The following is a 19,048-nucleotide window of genomic DNA, read 5'->3' on the forward strand; positions in this document are numbered from 1 at the left end:
GACCCTTCTTCGGAACTGACAAATATTAGAAAAGTCACAGATTATAAACAAGTGAGGTGGGGGTTGGGCAAGAGATAACAAAGGAGAAGGTGCAGATTGGACCAGGCCACATAGCTGACCAAAAGGTCACGGAGCAAAGGCAAACAATATGTTAATGGTGTTTTGAAAGACAAAGCATTAGTACAGATTAGGTGTGAATATACTGAATATAGAACATCAGCAAGTGCAAACCTGAAGAAAAACAACCTGAAAAAAACAGTGGGTAAGCAAACTGAACAAACTAAGATGAAATGAAATAAATGCAAAAAAAGATTGTAAAAAATGTAAAAAGGAATGCAAAAAAAAGGAAGAAAAAATAACTAAAAATGACTAAAAATGAAAGTAAAGTGGGGGGCTGTCATGCTCTGAAATTATTGAACTCAATGTTCAGTCCGGCAGGCTGTAGTGTGCCTAATCGGTAGATGAGATGCTGTTCCTCGAGCTTGCGTTGATGTTCACTGGAACACTGCAGCAATCCCAGGACAGAGATGTGAGCATGAGAGCAGGGGGGAGTGTTGAAATGGCAAGCAACCGGAAGCTCAGGGTCCTGCTTGCGGACTGAGCGGAGATGTTCCGCAAAGCGGTCACCCAGTCTGCGCTTGGTCTCCCCAATGTAGAGGAGACCACACTGTGAGCAGCGAATACAGTATACTACATTGAAAGAAGTACAAGTAAATCGCTGCTTCACCTGAAAGGAGTGTTTGGGGCCTGGGATAGTGAGGAGAGAGGAGGTAAATGGGCAGGTATTACACCTCCTGCGATTGCAAGGGAAGGTGCTCTGGGACGGGGACGAGGTGGTGGGGGTAATGGAGGAGTGGACCAGGGTGTCGCGGAGGGAACGATCCCTTCGGAATGCTGACAGGGGAAGGGAGGGGAAGATGCGACTGGTAGTGGCATCACGCTGGAGGTGGCGAAAATGGCGGAGGATGATCCTTTGGATATGGAGGCTGGTGGGAAAAGTGAGGACAAGGGGAACCCTGTCACGGTTCTGGGAGGGAGGGGAAGGGGTGAGGGTAGAGGTGCGGGGAATGGGTCGGACACGGTTGAGGGCCCTGTCAACCACAGTGGGGGGAAATCCTCGGTTGAGGAAAAAGGAGGTCATATCAGAAGCACCGTCATGGAAGGTAGCATCATCATTGGATTATTAGTTCAGTAACGTCACCACTATGCTATCATATTCTCGATGGGTCTGAAACATGTTGGGGAAGATTTGAGGGAACCTTATTCTGTATCTGGCTATGCTTTGCTTGACTGAATGCTTGATGGTGATAATGTGCCTGAAATGGAAAGTGTTCCATTCTTCACTGCTAACATTCCTTACTCTGATGAGCACAAATCTTGCTCTCCTTTTTTAAAAATTCATTCTTGGGATTTGGGTGTCACTGGTAAGGCTGATCTTTATTGGCCATCCTTAGTGTCCCTGACAAGGTGAAGTTTACCTGCACATTAAAAAAAAACTCCTGTTCCTGGTAATTTGTGACTAATGAAACCACAAGCTATGTGTGTAGGATGAAAGTTGACTGCCTGATTCTCTTCACACTCACAGGGCATCTACAGTACTTATCCACAATTATCAAAGATCACAAGCAGCGTATCAGAAAGAAGTACGGTGTGCAGTACATACTGGACTCCATCCGGACACATTACGGGTGAGTAGGAAGGTTTACTGTGTCAGTCATTTGGTTGAAGGCAGTAAATATCTGTAATTCAGTTACTGGTTTTTCAATGGGGGTATTACTTACTGTTATTGTATTAAGTTACTGGTTATTCATTGGGTAAGGGTTACTCAATGTGCAACTGTTACTGTTTATTTAGCTGAATAACTACAGAGTTACTGTTTACTAGGCAGGGTATGGGTGAGTAACTGAACAATGTTTTGAAAATGTTCTCTGGATGTAGGCATCACTGGCAAGGCTGGCATTTATTGCCCATCTCTAGGTAGTCGTGGCCCAACTTCTTGCAACCCTGCTAGTGGTTTGATGCAACTAAGTGATTTGCCAGGCTACTTCAGGGGCAGGTAAGAGACGGCCATGTTGGTGCAGGATTGGTGCAACATATTGGGCAGACCGAGTAAGCAGGTTCCCTTCCCTTAAAGACATAAGTTTTAGTTTAGTTTAGTTGAGAGTTACAGCACTGAAACAGGCCCTTCAGCCCACCGAGTCCGTGCCGACCATCAACCACCCATTTATACTAATCCCACACTAATCCCATATTCCTACCACATCCCCACCTGTCCCAATATTTCCCTACCACCTACCAAGACTAGGGGCAATTTATAATGGCCAATTTACATATCAACCTGCAAGTATTTTGGCTTGTGGGAGGAAACCGGAGCACCCGGATAAAACCCACGCAGAGCTGTGAGGCTGTGGTGCTAACCACTGTGCCAATGTCTATTCAGGACATTGAATAAAAACCAAGCTGCAAGAAAGCAAGTGTGGTTTTGGAATTACCATGTTTGAGGGATGGAGCAGCTTCACGATCATTTTCATTATTTGTTCCTTTCTTCTCAGTCTACAGAAGGATAACCAGGTCAAAGCTGCTGTTAAAACTGTTCAATTGTCGCTCTTCAACCTGGTGAAGGATTTCATCACCAAAGCAGTTTCAGCCGATGAGTTATATAGCGTCATCTCTTACATGGCAACAGTGAATGATGATGATCAGGTAAAATTGGTGCAGCTGGTATTCAGAATTCATCCAGAGAGGCTACTAACATAAGCTTGTGGGTCCCACAATAAGTTAACCTGCCCATGATGTTGGAACCAGATTGATGAGGAAACTTGTCATTTTCCCCCATCCATTTATAATTTATTTTTTTGCTGTTTGTTTTTGTTTGTACAAACTCAACCAAGGTGAATTAATAGTGCCCAGGCATGATGGGAGGAGGTTAGCTTGTACAAATAAGAAAAGTCCCATACCAGTTCATGTCCTTTCCCAAACCTATACAATTCTTATTACACCATCTCTGAATCCAACATTTTGTTTCAGCAGGGCCTCAAAACTGTGGACTTTCTCAAGAGCAACAACTTGGGGGGAAGGGGGGGGGAAGGGGGGGTGGCGATGATGATAATGATAATGTCACCAGACTAATAATCCAGAGGCCCAGACTAACGCCCTGGAAACATGGGATCAAATCTCACCATGGCAGCTGGTGGAATTAAATTCAATTAATTAATATATACAATTAATTAATAAAAATGTGGAATTGAAAGCTAGTCTCAGTATTGGTGCCATGAAACCATTGTCGATTGCCACAAAAAACCACCTGGTTCACGAATGTCCTTTAGGGAGGGAAATCTGCCATCCTTACCTGGTCTGGCCTACATGTGACTCCATTTCTTACATTTGTATGACACAAAATACCTTCACAACCTTTTTTTTTATTCATTCAGGGGATGTGGGCGTCGCTGGCCAGGCCAGCATTTATTGCCCATCCCTAATTGCCCTTGAGAAGGTGGTGGTGAGCTGCCTTCTTGAACCGCTGCAGTCCATGTCGGGTAGGTACACCCACAGTGCTGTTAGGAAGGGAGTTCCAGGATTTTGACCCAGCGACAGTGAAGGAACGGCGATATAGTTCCAAGTCAGGGTGGTGTGTGACTTGGAGGGGAACTTGCAGGTGGTGGAGTTCCCATGTATTTGCTGCCCTTGTCCTTCTGGTTGGTAGAGGCCGCGGGTTTGGAAGGTGCTGTCGAAGGAGCCTTGGTGCATTGCTGCAGTGCATCTTGTAGATGGTACACACTGCTGCCACTGTGCGTCGGTGGTGGAGGGAGTGAATGTTTGTAGACGGGGTGCCAATCAAGCGGGCCGCTTTGTCCTGGATGATGTCGAGCTTCTTGAGTGTTGTTGGAGCTGCACCCATCCAGGCAAGTGGAGAGTATTCCATCACACTCCTGACTTGTGGCTTGTAGATTGTGGACAGGCTTTGGGGAGTCAGGAGGTGAGTTACTCGCCTCTGACCTGCTTTTGTAGCCAAGGTATTTATATGGCTACTCCAGTTCAGTTTTCGGTCAATGGTAGCCCCTAGGACGTTGATAGTGGGGGATTCAGCGATGGTAATGCCGTTGAATGTCAAGGGGAGATGGTTAGATTCTCTTTTGCTGGAGATGGTCATTGCCTGGCACTTATGTGGCGCGAATGTTACTTGCCATTTATCAGCCCAAGCCTGGATATTGCCCAGGTCTTGCTGCATTTCTACACAGACTGCTTCAGTATCTGAGGATTCACTAATGGTGCTGAACATTGTGCAATCATCAGCGAACATCCCCACTTCTGACCTTATGATTGAAGGAAGGTCATTGATGAAGCAGCTGAAGATGGTTGGGCCTCGGACACTACCCTGAGGAATTCCTGCAGTGATGTCCTGGAGCTCAGATGATTGACCTCCAACAACCACAACCATCTTCCTTTGCGCTAGGTATGACTCCAGCTAGCGGAGGGTTTTCCCACTGATTCCCATTGACCTCAGTTTTGCTAGGGCTCCTTGATGCCATACTCGGTCAAATGCTGCCTTGATGTCAAGGGCAGTCACTCTCACCTCAATCTCTTGAGTTCAGCTCTTTTGTCCATGTTTGAACCAAGGCTGTAATGAGGTCAGGAGCTGAGTGGCCCTGGCGGAACCCAAACTGAGCATCACTGAGCAGGTTGTTGCTAAGCAAGTGCCGCTTGATGGCACTGTTGATGACACCTTCCATCACTTTACTGATGATTGAGAGTAGGCTAATGGGGCGGTAGTTGGCCGGGTTGGATTTGTCCTGCTTTTTGTGTACAGGACATACCTGGGCAATTTTCCACATTGCAGGGTAGATGCCAGTGTTGTAGCTGTACTGGAACAGCTTGGCTAGGGGCGCGGCAAGTACAAGAGCACAGGTCTTCAGTACTATTGCTGGAATATTGTCAGGGCCCATAGCTTTTGCAGTATCCAGTGCCTTCAGTCGTTTCTTGATATCACGTGGAGTGAATCGAATTGGCTGAAGTTTGGCATCTGTGATGCTGGGGACTTCAGGAGGAGGCCGAGATGGATCATCAACTCGGCACTTCTGGCTGAAGATTGTTGCAAATGCTTCAGCCTTATCTTTCGCACTGATGTGCTGGGCTCCCCCATCATTGAGGATGGGGATATTTGTGGAGCCACCTCCTCCAGTTAGTTGTTTAATTGTTCACCACCATTCACGGCTGGATGTGGCAGGACTGCAGAGCTTAGATCTGATGCGTTGGTTATGGGATCGCTTAGCTCTGTCTATCGCATGCTGCTTACGCAGTTTGGCATACAAGTAGTCCTGGGTTGTAGCTTCACCAGATTGACACCTCATTTTGAGGTATGCCTGGTGCTGCTCCTGGCATGCCCTCCTGCACTCTTCATTGAACCAGGGTTGGTCTCCTGGCTTGATGGTAATGGTAGAGTGAGGGATATGCCGGGCCATGAGGTTACATATTGTGGTTGAGTACAATTCTGCTGCCTCTGATGGCCCACAGCACCTCATGGATGCCCAGTTTTGCATTGCTAGATCTGTTCGAAATCTATCCCATTCAGCACGGTGATAGTGCCACACAACACGATGGACGGTATCCTCAATGTGAAGGCGGGACTTCGTCTCCACAAGGCCTGTGCGGTGGTCACTCCTACCAATACTGTCATGGACAGATGCATCCGCGGCAGGCAGATTGGTGAGGACGAGGTCGAGTATGTTCTTCCCTCGTGTTGGTTCCCCTACCACCTGCCACAGACCCAGTCTAGCAGCCTTTTGGACTCGGCCAGCTCGGTCAGTAGTGGTGCTACCGAGCCACTCATGGTGATGGACATTGAAGTCCCCCACCCAGAGTACATTTTGTGCCCTTGCCACCCTCAGTGCTTCCTCCAAGTGGTGTTCAACATGGAGGAGTACTGAGTCATCAGCTGAGGGAGGGCGGTAGGTGGTAATCAGTAGGAGGTTACTTTGCCCATATTTAACCTGATGCCATGAGACTTCGTGAGGTCCGGAGTCGATGTTCAGGACTCCCAGGGCAACAATGAATTTGGTTTTAATTTTGAAGTGCATTAGCTGTTGTTTTGCGGATAAACGCTGCAGTTATTTTACTCACAGAAAAATCCCTCACGCTGCAAACGAATGACAGGATTATCAACAGGATTTGTCACGCTTCGTTAAATGGTAGCAAGGGATCCTTTAATTCCTCTTACAATAGGATGTTACGAAGGTTAAAGTTGCAAGGAAAGATTTACCGCCTTTTTCCCACTTGCTTCCATTTTGATCCAGGCCTTGGATTAGGTGGCCAAAGTTCCCATTGGGAACAGGCAGGGGCTTTATTACTACATAGCCCCATTAGAAGCTCGATGTAATTTGGGTGGTTAAACACAAGACAAAAGCCCCACCACAACAGAATGTGGCAAAACCAGCCCTACGTAAAAATGAGCAATGGAGGCTGATGAAAATGAGATGCTGTGTAGCACTTAGTAGGTATTTTTTGGGGCCAGGATGAGCATCATAGCAGGTGTGGAAAGAGATGCAGTGGTTTTTGTCGAGGTTCATCCCAAGCAGCTCTGTAACACAGGAGTCTGCGCTCTACGGGCTGTTCCCAGGGACGCACACCGAGATAAACAGCAACTGCTGCTGGAGGACTATCAATTCGGTGAAAGACGCCCTTTGGTCTGCCCGAAACTTGCTGGTCTTCCAGCACAAAGAGTTGTCCACCACCGAATGCTGCAGACTGGCACATTCTAAGGTCCAGGACTACGTGCTGAAGGACGCACTAAAGCTTGGGGCAGCCGCAGCAAAGGCTCAATGGGTAAAGACCACAGTGTAAGGACCCCCCACCAAGCTGAATGGAGGGGCTGGATCCATGGGAAACCCCTCGAACTGTATCCGGAAAATTTTTGTTTGTTGTAAAATGTATATGGCATGAAAAATGAAGTGGAAGCATTGTGAGGCAACTCACTCCTTGAGTGAAGGAAACTGAGCTCCTTTGAACTGTTTGTATTTTTTACTTGGTGCTGTTTGGAACTGTTTTGTAATGTATTTTTTTTACAGATTTTTATGAATAAAGTATATTTTGGGGAAAAAAAAATCTCCCTACGCTGCTAAAAAAAAAAGCTTCCAGCCACTTACCTTCTGCGTCTGCCCCATGACCGCCACCCCCTCCCTCGTCCCCCACCTAGCGATCATTCTGGCCAACCAGAATTCCCACTTTCTGGCAGGCAAGCTGCTCATCAATACTGGAAACGTGGGCAGCTTGCCTGAAAATTGAAATGGCTCAGGCTCCCTATTGCTGACACCGGTCACAATTGTTTAGTCCTTTCGCTACATGCTACACACCAAAATCACCAGTGGAATCTTCATTTTAACATCACATCTCCAACAGTCCAGCATTCCCTCAGTACTAGAGTAACTTGTCAGCCTGGATAATGTGCTTAAGTCCTGGAGTGGAGCTTTAACCATGACATTCTGCCTCAGAGGTAAGTGAGCAACTACTGAGCGGAGGCCGACACCTACCAGTCCTTTCTTTGGGATGTCAAATGCTTAGGATTGAGTTTGTGGTGTGACCCATTGATGGCTGTTCCTCTCTCTCTTTTTGCAAACTATGTCCTCATCCTCACAGAATAAAAGTTCTTTGCTTTTCTCAGATTTCTGGTATTCTGGACGTATTGCTCAGTCTGTTGAAGGGAGGTCCTTCTCGAGACCAGCTCTATACCTTGCTGTTTGACCCTGGCAATGTGGAGGTGTTCTACTCATTGATCCTACAGAAGCAGTATTCTGATGAAGTGCGTGAGAAGATCTTTAGGGTGAGTTGTTCCTGGGCAAATTTGCATATCTTTAAAATAGGACCATAGGATTTGCCAGACAAACAAAGACTAAGGTCCATCTAGTTTTTCTTCTTTCATCCTGGTAGTCATATGATACAATGACAAAGGAGTTGTTGACTCATCATAGCAATCAATCTCTGTTAGTCTACAATAGACCCAGACAGGAGGCAAGGAAATCTCCAATAGTGGATAGCTTTGGACACCATGGGGAAATTTTATGGGCCCTGCAAGAGCGATTTAGTGGTGCGCAGTGTGATTTAATTAGGCGTGAGTTTTTTAGGATTTCCGATGGTGGGTTTTGTATCGCAATTAAGTCAGCGGTGTGTTTGTGGTGGTTTGGGGTTCCCCGCACACAGAGGTGGATTGCAGCTTTGCATGCATTTCCATACCATAAATACTCAATACACTGCACTTCATTCAAATTGAGTCCTACTTGCCAGATTAAGTTAATGGCGCACGCTATTCCCATGCCTCCCGGTTCACATTTGTTTGAACATGGCATACACTAGTTGGCTTTGTGCAGTTGTGTCTGAGGTCAGTGGTTTCAAGTTTTGAACTCATCAGCACAAGAAAAGCCAACATTGGAATGGATGTTTGGCTACAGGCTCGGCATCAGCAAGGATGAACCTTCTCAGGCGATGGCAGAGAAGGCATGGGGGTGATCGGGCGCATGGAGGAGCAGGGGAGGAAATGCCTGACATAATGTGGGTTATGAAGCCCAAAAATAATTGAGTGGGGGTGGTGCTGGTGTGTAAATTGAAAATTAAGGAAAAGTAAGTTCAAAAAACGTTAAAGATTTTCAGTAGCTGTGATCAACAGATAATTGTAAAGGCTGCTGATCCTTGAGGCTTGCAACACAAAGATTTATAGACATGTGGCTTATGCTGCTTCTGAGAGTGACAGTGAAAGTCCGTCCCCTCCGCGGGATCAAACGTATCTCTCGTGCCTGTCACTGCACCTTTAATTTGCATGTAGAATTGCGTGCAAAACAGGAAAAAAGCGGAAGCGGAAACATCCAATTCTGCCGTTGGAAACGCCATGGTTCTCGTAAAATCTCGGCCCATATGTTCCTGCTCAGCATGCTACACTCACCACATGTCATAATAGGGTTCTGTAGCCTGGTGGTTCCAGAATTGATAATAAATTCAGACACTGAAAGAACCCATTCAGCCAGACCGGTGCAACCAGTTCTGACAAAAGGTCATCGACCTAAAACGTTACTGATGTTTCTCTCTCCACAGATGCTGCCTGACCTACTGATTATTTCCAGCATTTTCTATTTTTAGTTCAGATTTCCAGCATCTGCAGTATTTTCCCTTTGCAGTATGTGTTGGTTTTCATCCTCCGTACAAGCAGTAGCACTAATCCCATATACCCATCTTATCCCCAAAGCTCTTTATTTCCCTCTCCAATCCGTTCTTAATTGAGCGCTGAATTTGCAGTTCAGAGGGCATAGGTTTAAACCCCACCATGTCAAATTGTGAAATTGAACTGAATAAATTTAGTAATTTGTGGGCTGACACCAGGAAAATTGCCATAAAAATTACCCAACTGATTCCCTGACATCGTTCAGAGAAGGGAATCAACCACCGTAGCTGGTATTAGCACTGCACTAGACCCCAGTCCCGCACTACCTGACTGACATCTTAGGGGCTGTTTTTCACTTTCATGGCCTGGACAGAGGAAAATCACCTGTCTGTTGTAGAAGAGAGCTGATATTTCATTCCAATCATTTCAGTGGGCTCAAGATGGGCTGGGTCCTACAACAGGCAGATGACCTGTTATATCAGACAGTTAGGGATGGGCAATAAATAGTGCCAGTGTTGTCTGCATCCCAAGAACCAATATGTACTGTAATAAACAGGACCCTCTTCTGAACTGTTCTCACTTTACTGCCAAGACTTTGTCAATTCTCTGACGTTACTGTCCATTCACTTGTGTAATCAATGGGTTTCAGCCGTGCTTCTGATGAAGTAACAACATGTTCTTGGGTTACAGATCAGCCATGAATTAATTGAATGGTGAAAAAGGCTCGAGAGGCTGAATGATCTCCTCTCATCCCTATTGTTTGTACTGTTTTAGAGGCATTGCAGTATAAAGTCAGTAGCACAAAACGAGCTATAGAGACAACAGCCTGATTTATAATTCTGCAGGATTTAAATGAATTGTCTCCTTTTATGTTGGTTTTCTGTCCAGCTAATGTACAGGATGTTGAAGTACGAGAAGGTTCATGAGAGATACAAGCTGCGACTGAAGCTGAAGGATATTGGCTACCAGGGCCTGACCTCCTTCCTGAATGAATTTCCTGCCTCGATGTCACTCATTCGGTGCCTGTCAGAGCAGGTGCTGTGCTCAGGTGAGTACCTGATGTCACCTCTCAACCCCTGATGAGTGACACAATCTTATGACCGTTTAAGCCTTGAATAGAGGAGCTCGCAGAGCTGTAGTTTACTTTTTATACCTACCTAGCATCACTTGAAGCTGCTGATGTTTTGCAGGGCCTCCAATTACAGCTGTTGCCCAGATTCAGCAGAATGGTGCCAGGTCTTAGCGGGTTAGATTATGAGGACAGATTGCATAAACTTGGTTTGTATTCCCTTCAGTATTTAGAGATTGAGGGGTGATCTGATCAATGTGCTTTAAATATTGAAAGGATTTGATAGGAACTTTATAGCCAATGCAGTACTTTGTGTAATGCAGTCACTGGTGCAATAAAGGAAATTCAGCAGCCAATTTGAGCATAACAAGAGCCCACAAACAGAAATGAGATAATGGCCAGATGATCTGTTTTTATTGATGTTGGTTGAGGGATAAATGTTGGCCACGACAACAGGGAGAATTTCCCTGCTCCTTTTCAATTAGTGCTGTGGGATCTTTTACATCCACCTGTAAGGGGAGACGGTTTAACGCTTCATCCGAAAGATGATTTTCATTGGTATAGATGATCAGTGTTCTCTCTCTTTCTCTTTTAATGCTGGCCTCACTTCTCTTTTAAGATCCTGTTCCAAATTACAAGGACTTGATTGCAGTAGTTTATCTGTCTCACAAAGCAGACCTAACTGTGCGACTGGACGTCTGTCGAAAGGCAAGTAAAAAGTCAGACCGTCAGATTATTATACAACTTCACACAGAATGTTCAGCTCTATCGTTGGGTATAGATATGGCTGATGTATATAGTGTATGATATAAACAGGAGCATTATACCCAGCAGTGTTTTATAAATATACATGGTTGTTATACTCAGTAGCACACAATGTGTTCATGTTTGACTCAGGAATCCACAATCCCTGGGATGGTGGGATTGTCCTCTGAGAAGAGATTGAGGAGACTGAGCCCAAATTCTCTAGAGTTTAGAATAGGGTTGTCCAACATACGGCCCACGAGCCAGGATCCAGCCCCCCAAAGGTTACCATCTGACCCGCGGATGCAAACTCAATCTGGGGCTGTTCCTCATTCTCGCCCGGGTTCCGTGAACAGAGATGGGAAATTTCCCATTGTCTTCTTGCAGAGTGGCTGTTAAAAATAATCACAAGTCAGTTTCACAGCTCAGCTGCTGATGCAGGAACATGCTTCCCAAGATCGGACAGATTCGGGGTTTTCCGAATTTGTTTTTTAAAAGCCCGCAGGAAAACCTTGGATTTTTCCAATGTTGGGAAGTGCGTTCCTGCTTCAGCAGCTGTCAGCTGTGAAACTCAGCACAATGTTTTTAAACAGATTTGGACAGACTTAGTGAGTGGGCAGATGGAATATTATGTGGAAAAATTTGAGGTTATCCACTTTGGTCGGAGAAATGGAGGTGCAGAGTATTTCTTAAATGGTAAGAGATTAGAAAGTTTAGATGTACAAAGGGACCTGGGTGTCCTTGTCAAGAAGTTACTGTAAGCTAACATGCAGGTGCAGTAAGCAATTAAGAAGGCTAATCGTTTGTTAGCCTTTATCGTAAGAGGATTTGAGTACAGGAGTGGTGAAGTCTTGCTTCAATTGTATAGAACTTTGGTTAGACTGCATTTGGAGTACTGTGTGCAGTTTTGGTCCCCTTACCTTAGGAAGGATATTATTGCTATAGAGGGAACGAAGGTTCACCAGACTTGTTCCCGGGATGGCCGGACTTTCCTATGAAGAGAGATCAGGGAAACTGGGCCTGTATTATCTCGAGTTTCAAAGAATGAGAGGTGATCTCATTGAAACCTACAAAATACTTAAAGGGATAGACAGGGTAGATGCAGCTAAGATGTTTCCCCTGGTTGGGGAGTCTAGAACCAGGGGACACAATTTCAAGATACAGGGGAAGCCACTTACAACAGAGATGAGGAGAAATTTCTTTACTCAGAGGGTTGTGAATCTTTGGAATTCTCTACCATAGAGGGCTGTGGAAGCTCAGTCACTGAGTATGTTTAAATTAGATTGATTGACAGATTTGAGATTGAGATTGACAGATTTCTAAATACCAATGACATAAAGGGATGTGGGGATAGTATGGGAAAAAGGCATTGAAGTGGATGATCAGCCATGATCGTATTGAATGGCGGATCAGGCTTGAAGGCCGAATGGCCTGCTCCTGCTCCTGTGTTCTTAGGTTCAAACTGACCATCCACAAAACTGAGCGCCCCTGTTCAGTGCAAATGTCAGAGAGGGACGGCTTGAGAGGGAGGTGGGGGGAACAGAGAGAGAGAGAGGTGGGGGGAACAGAGAGAGCGAGAGGTGGGGGGAACAGAGAGAGAGCGAGAGGTGGGGGGAACAGAGAGAGAGCGAGAGGTGGGGGGAACAGAGAGAGAGCGAGAGGTGGGGGGAACAGAGAGAGAGCGAGAGGTGGGGGGAACAGAGAGAGAGCGAGAGGTGGGGGGAACAGAGAGAGAGCGAGAGGTGGGGGGAACAGAGAGAGAGCGAGAGGTGGGGGGAACAGAGAGAGAGCGAGAGGTGGGGGGAACAGAGAGAGAGCGAGAGGTGGGGGGAACAGAGAGAGAGCGAGAGGTGGGGGGAACAGAGAGAGAGCGAGAGGTGGGGGGAACAGAGAGAGAGCGAGAGGTGGGGGGAACAGAGAGAGAGCGAGAGGTGGGGGGAACAGAGAGAGAGCGAGAGGTGGGGGGAACAGAGAGAGAGCGAGAGGTGGGGGGAACAGAGAGAGAGCGAGAGGTGGGGGGAACAGAGAGAGAGCGAGAGGTGGGGGGAACAGAGAGAGAGCGAGAGGTGGGGGGAACAGAGAGAGAGCGAGAGGTGGGGGGAACAGAGAGAGAGCGAGAGAGAGGTGGGGGGAACAGAGAGAGAGCGAGAGAGAGGTGGGGGGAACAGAGAGAGAGCGAGAGAGAGGTGGGGGGAACAGAGAGAGAGCGAGAGAGAGGTGGGGGGAACAGAGAGAGAGCGAGAGAGAGGTGGGGGGAACAGAGAGAGAGTGAGAGAGAGGTGGGGGGAACAGAGAGAGAGCGAGAGAGAGGTGGGGGGAACAGAGAGAGAGCGAGAGAGAGGTGGGGGGGATGAGAGAGAGCGAGAGAGAGGTAGAGGGGGATGAGAGAGAGCGAGAGAGAGGTAGAGGGGGAAAAGAGGGGGGAAAACAGAGAGAGAGGAGAAAACAGAGAGTGAGAGGGTTGAACAGAGTAAGAGGGGGGAAAACAGAGAGAGGGTGGTGGGGGGAAACCGGGAGAGGGGGCGGGATGTCTGGAAAACAACACAGAGAGGGGGGAACACGGAGAGGCAGCGAGAGAGATCAAGAGCACTCATGACAGGTGGATATCTATCCAGAATACTCTGCATTACTACATCAAGTGTGCAGGCAGAGATTGACTACTTATGCAAACAAAACAATGCTAGCTATGTCACTAAATCAGTTTTCAATATAATGACGAGAAAGTAAGTCAATTAATTAGTCTTCTCATTAAAGCTTCTTCCCAAAGATGCACATTTGTTGTTTTTATTAGTAAGATAAATTTTTAATGCCTTTATCTTTTAAAATTTGCTCACCAGCACCCTCTGGGCCGAGCAAAAATCGTAATGCAGCCTTCTGCCCGAGAAGGTTGGATAACCCTGGTTTAGAAGAATGAGAGGTGACCTCATTGAAGCATACAAAATTCTTATAGAGCTCGACAGGGTGGATGCAGGAAGGATGTTTCCCCTGGCTGGGGGGGGGTCTAGAATCGGGGACACAGTCTCAGAAAAAGAGGTAGGCCACTTAGGACTGAGCTGAGGCGGAATTTCTTCACTCCGAGGAGGGTGAATCTTTGGAATTCACTATCCCTGAGGGCTCTGGAGGCTCAGTCATTTAATATGTTCAAGACAGAGATCGGCAAATTTTAGATATCCAAGATATCGAGGGATAGGGGAATAGTGCAGGAAAATGGCATTGAGGTAGAAGATCTGCCATGATCTAGTTGAACGGCAGAGCAGGCTCAAGGGGCTGAATGGCCTACTCCTGTTCCTATTTCCTATATTCCATAACAGTGGTTATAGTACTGGATTCGCAATCCAGAGGTTGACCATCCAAATCTCACCATGGAAAATTGTGAAATTGAAGTCAATAAATCTTGTATTTTTGGACTGATGCCAACAGCATTAGAATAAATAGTAGTTCAGAAATAGGAAGGATCAGATGGGTTAAATGCGAGGCCGACTAAGAAAGGTTTAGAGTGCGCATGCGTAAATGCTTGGATCATGATCGTGAGCTGCAGGCAAGTACCCACATGGGATTGTAATATAATGGCAGTAACGGAGAGTTGGCTCAAACAAGGGGAGGAATGGATGGTCTTCACCTGAACCAGAGGGGTACCAATATCCTGGGGGGGAGATTTGCTAGTGCTCTTCGGGGGGTTTAAACTAATTCAGCAGGGGAATGGGAACCTAAATTGTAGTTCCAGTGTACAGGATGTTGAGAGTAGTGAGGTCAGGGATAAGGTTACAAGGACGCAAGAGGGCACTGGCAAGCAAGAACGTGGTTTAAAGTGTGTCTACTTCAACGCCAGGAGCATCCGGAATAAGGTGGGTGAGCTTGCAGCATGGGCTGGTACCTGGGATCTCGATGTTGTGGCCATTTCGGAGACATGGGTAGAGCAGGGGAGGAATGGATGTTGCAGGTTCCGGGATTTAGATGTTTCAGTAAGAACAGAGAAGATGGTAAAAGAGGGGGGGGTGTGGCATTGTTAATCAAGGAGAGTATTACAGCGGCAGAAAGGACGTTTGAGGACTCGTCTACTGAGGTAGTATGGGCCGAGGTTAGGAACAGGAGAGGAGAGGTCACCCTGTTGGGAGTTTTCTATAGACCTCCGAATAGTTCCAGAGATGTAGAGGAAAGGATAGCGAAGATGATTCTCGACAGGAGCGAGAGTAACAGGGTAGTTGTTATGGGGGACTTTAACTTTCCAAATATTGACTGGAAATACTATAGTTTGAGTACTTTAGATGGGTCAGTTTTTGTCCAGTGTGTGCAGGAGGGTTTTCTGACACAGTATGTAGACAGGCCAACCAGGGGCGATGCCACATTGGATTTGGTACTGGGTAATGAACCCGGCCAGGTGTTAGATTTAGATGTAGGTGAGCACTTTGGTGAGAGTGATCACAATTCGGTTAGGTTTACCTTAGCGATGGGCAGGGACAGGTATATACCGCAGGGCAAGAATTATAGCTGGGGGAAAGGAAATTATGATGCGATTAGGCAAGATTTAGGATGCGTAGGATGGGGAAGGAAACTGCAGGGGATGGGCACAATCGAAATGTGGAGCTTATTCAAGGAGCAGCTACTGCGTGTCCTTGATAAGTATGTACCTGTCAGGCAGGGAGGAAGTTGTCGAGCGAGGGAGCCGTGGTTTACTAAAGAAGTTGAAGCGCTTGTCGAGAGGAAGAAGGCGGCTTATGTTAGGATGAAACGTGAAGGCTCAGTTAGGGCGCTTGAGAGTTACAAGCTAGCCAGGAAGGATCTAAAGGGAGAGCTAAGAAGAGCAAGGAGAGGACACGAGAAGTCATTGGCGGATAGGATCAAGGAAAACCCTAAGGCTTTCTATCGGTATATCAGGAATAAAAGAATGACTAGAGTTAGATTAGGGCCAATCAAGGATAGTAGTGGGAAGTTGTGTGTGGAATCAGAGGAGATAGGGGAAGCGTTAAATGAATATTTTTCGTCAGTATTTACAGTAGAGAAAGAAAATGTTGTCGAGGAGAATACTGAGATTCAGACTACTAGGCTAGATGGGATTGAGGTTCACAAGGAGGAGATGTTAGTAATTTTGGAAAGTGTGAAAATAGATAAGTCCCCTGGGCCAGATGGGATTTATCCTAGGATTCTCTGGGAAGCCAGGGAGGAGATTGCAGAGCCTTTGTCCTTGATCTTTATGTCGTCATTGTCGACAGGAATAGTGCCGGAAGACTGGAGGATAGCAAATGTTGTCCCCTTGTTCAAGAAGGGGAGTAGAGACAGCCCTGGTAATTATAGACCTGTGAGCCTTATTTCGGTTGTGGGTAAAATGTTGGAAAAGGTTATAAGAGATAGGATTTATAATCATCTTGAAAAGAATAAGTTCATTAGCGATAGTCAGCACGGTTTTGTGAAGGGTAGGTCGTGCCTCACAAACCTTATTGAGTTTTTGGAGAAGGTGGCCAAACAGGTGGATGAGGGTAAAGCAGTGGATGTGGTGTATCTGGATTTCAGTAAGGCGTTTGATAAGGTTCCCCACGGTAGGCTATTGCAGAAAATACGGAAGTATGGGGTTGAAGGTGATTTAGAGCTTTGGATCAGAAATTGGCTAGCTGAAAGAAGACAGAGGATGGTGGTTGATGGCAAATGTTCATCCTGGAGTTTAGTTACTAGTGGTGTACCGCAAGGATCTGTTTTGGGGCCACTGCTGTTTGTCATTTTTATAAATGACCTGGAAGAGGGTGTAGAAGGGTGGGTTAGTAAATTTGCGGATGACACTAAGGTCGGTGGAGTTGTGGATAGTGCCGAAGGATGTTGTAGGGTACAGAGCTGGGCTGAGAGATGGCAAATGGAGTTTAATGCGGAAAAGTGCGAGGTGATTCACTTTGGAAGGAGTAACAGGAATGCAGAGTACTGGGCTAATGGGAAGATTCTTGGTAGTGTAGATGAACAGAGAGATCTTGGTGTCCAGGTACATAAATCCCTGAAAGTTGCCACCCAGGTTAATAGGGCTGCTAAGAAGGCATATGGTGTGTTAGCTTTTATTAGTAGGGGGATCGAGTTTCGGAGCCACGAGGTCATGCTGCAGCTGTACAAAACTCTGGTGAGGCCGCACCTGGAGTATTGCGTGCAGTTCTGGTCACCGCATTATAGGAAGGATGTGGAAGCTTTGGAAAGGGTGCAGAGGAGATTTACTAGGATGTTGCCTGGTATGGAGGGAAGGTCTTACGAGGAAAGGCTGAGGGACTTGAGGTTGTTTTCGTTGGAGAGGAGGAGAGGTGACTTAATAGAGACATATAAGATAATCAGAGGGTTAGATAGGGTGGATAGTGAGAGTCTTTTTCCTCGGATGGTGATGGCAAACACGAGGGGACATAGCTTTAAGTTGAGGGGTGATAGATATAGGACAGATGTTAGAGGTAGTTTCTTTACTCAGAGAGTAGTAGGGGTGTGGAACGCCCTGCCTGCAACAGTAGTAGACTCGCCAACTTTAAGGGCATTTAAGTGGTCATTGGATAGACATATGGATGAAAATGGAATAGTGTAGGTCAGATGGTTTCACAGGTCGGCGCAACATCGAGAGCCGAAGGGCCTGTACTGCGCTGTAATGTTCTAATTCTAATTCTTAACAGTCCTGGCTGCAATGCATTTAGGAAAGATAGGGATGGAAAAATAGGAGTAGGTGTGGCTGTATAAATATTAATAAATGAAAGCTAGCACAGATTTCTTAAAGACAAATCATGTTTGACTAAATTGATGGAGTTATTTGATGAAGGTGGATGAGGGTTGTCTGGTTGATAATGAATGTAAACTTTCAAAAGACATTGGATTAAGTACTGCATAAATTTGTTAGCAAAATTGAAGCCTGTGGAATTAAATGGGACACTGCGTGGAAACAAAATTGGCTAATGGACAGGAACTAGGGCGTAATGGTACATTTTTATGACTGGATGGAAGTGCTCAGTGGTGTCCCCCAGGGGTCAGTGTTGGAATCACTGCTATTTTGATATATATTAATGGCCTGGACATGGTGTATAGGACATAATTTCAAAGTTTGTGGATACAAAGTGATTCTTGACAACGCAGCCAGTGGGGACGTCATCCGACTGCGCCAACCTGCGCACATGCGCAAATGGACTCCTGCTCTCTGTGCGTGCACTGTGTTCCGCATTGCCAGGATGGGTTGGCGCATGCGTGGATGATGTCATAACATAAATTGCCAGGACTGGTACACGTAAGCCCAGATGACGTCATCGCATAACGTGGGAGAGAGAGCAAGCGGGGAGTGGGGAAGAGAGCGGGGTTTGGGGGGGGAAGCGGGATTGAGGGGCCGAAGACCTTGGTGGCGGCGGGTGCGCTCTCCTCCTTTCCCCACGCCTGCTCTCTCCAGCCATTTCCCCCCCCCCACCACCCGCTCTCTCCGGCCATTCCCAGCCAGCGGATCTCTCCGGCCATTGTATGCTGCAATGAGTTTACGTTGCCTTTGTGTGATTATTTGAGCAGCGCCATCTTTAGTCCTGGCAGCTGCCTGAACGTTACTGACTGTGATGTTTTAGTTGAACTGGCTGCATTTGTGCATGTGCCAGTGCAGCACCACCTAGTGGCTGCGTTGTCAGCAAACGCAGTCTTGTGGATAACACAAAAATCAGAAATATAGTAAACAGAGAAGGATAGTAGCATACATCAAGATGGCATAGATTGGTGGAATGGGCAGACATATAGCAGATGAAATTTCTGCAGAGAAGTGCGATTTGTTTTGGTAGGAAGAATGAGAAGAGGCAAATGTGCAGGAACAGGAACAACTGTGGATGTATGTTCACAAGTCTTTGAAGGTGGCAGAGCAAGTTGAGAAGGCTATTAAAAATGCATATGGGATCCTGGTCTTTCTAAATGGAGGCATAGAGTACAAAAACAAGAAAGTTATGTTCAACCTTTATAAAGATCTCAGATGGAGCATTGTGGCTAATTCTGGGCATCACACTTTAGGAAGAATGCTAAGGCCTTAGAGAGGGTGCAGAGGAGGTTTGCTGGAATGGCACCAGGGATGAAAGACTTCAGTTATATGGAGAGACTGGAGAACCTAGTTCTGCTTAAAACAG

At 46.5% G+C, this 19,048-nt stretch overlaps 1 protein-coding gene across 3 annotated transcripts in view; it reads left to right on the forward strand.

Annotated features, from left to right (window-relative positions):
- The window catches only part of nbeal2 (neurobeachin-like 2), a 314,989-nt gene that overhangs the window by 190,081 nt on the left and 105,860 nt on the right, over nt 1–19,048 (forward strand). For all 3 annotated transcript variants that reach the window (XM_068031502.1, XM_068031504.1, XM_068031503.1), the window contains 5 exons: nt 1,586–1,688; nt 2,553–2,703; nt 7,655–7,813; nt 10,031–10,190; nt 10,831–10,919. In XM_068031502.1, coding sequence (XP_067887603.1) covers nt 1,586–1,688; nt 2,553–2,703; nt 7,655–7,813; nt 10,031–10,190; nt 10,831–10,919 — 662 coding nt within the window. The remainder of the gene's footprint in view (nt 1–1,585; nt 1,689–2,552; nt 2,704–7,654; nt 7,814–10,030; nt 10,191–10,830; nt 10,920–19,048) is intronic.

The sequence above is a fragment of the Heterodontus francisci genome, chromosome 5 (assembly GCF_036365525.1).
Source record: "Heterodontus francisci isolate sHetFra1 chromosome 5, sHetFra1.hap1, whole genome shotgun sequence".
In the NCBI taxonomy this organism is placed as follows: domain Eukaryota; kingdom Metazoa; phylum Chordata; class Chondrichthyes; order Heterodontiformes; family Heterodontidae; genus Heterodontus; species Heterodontus francisci.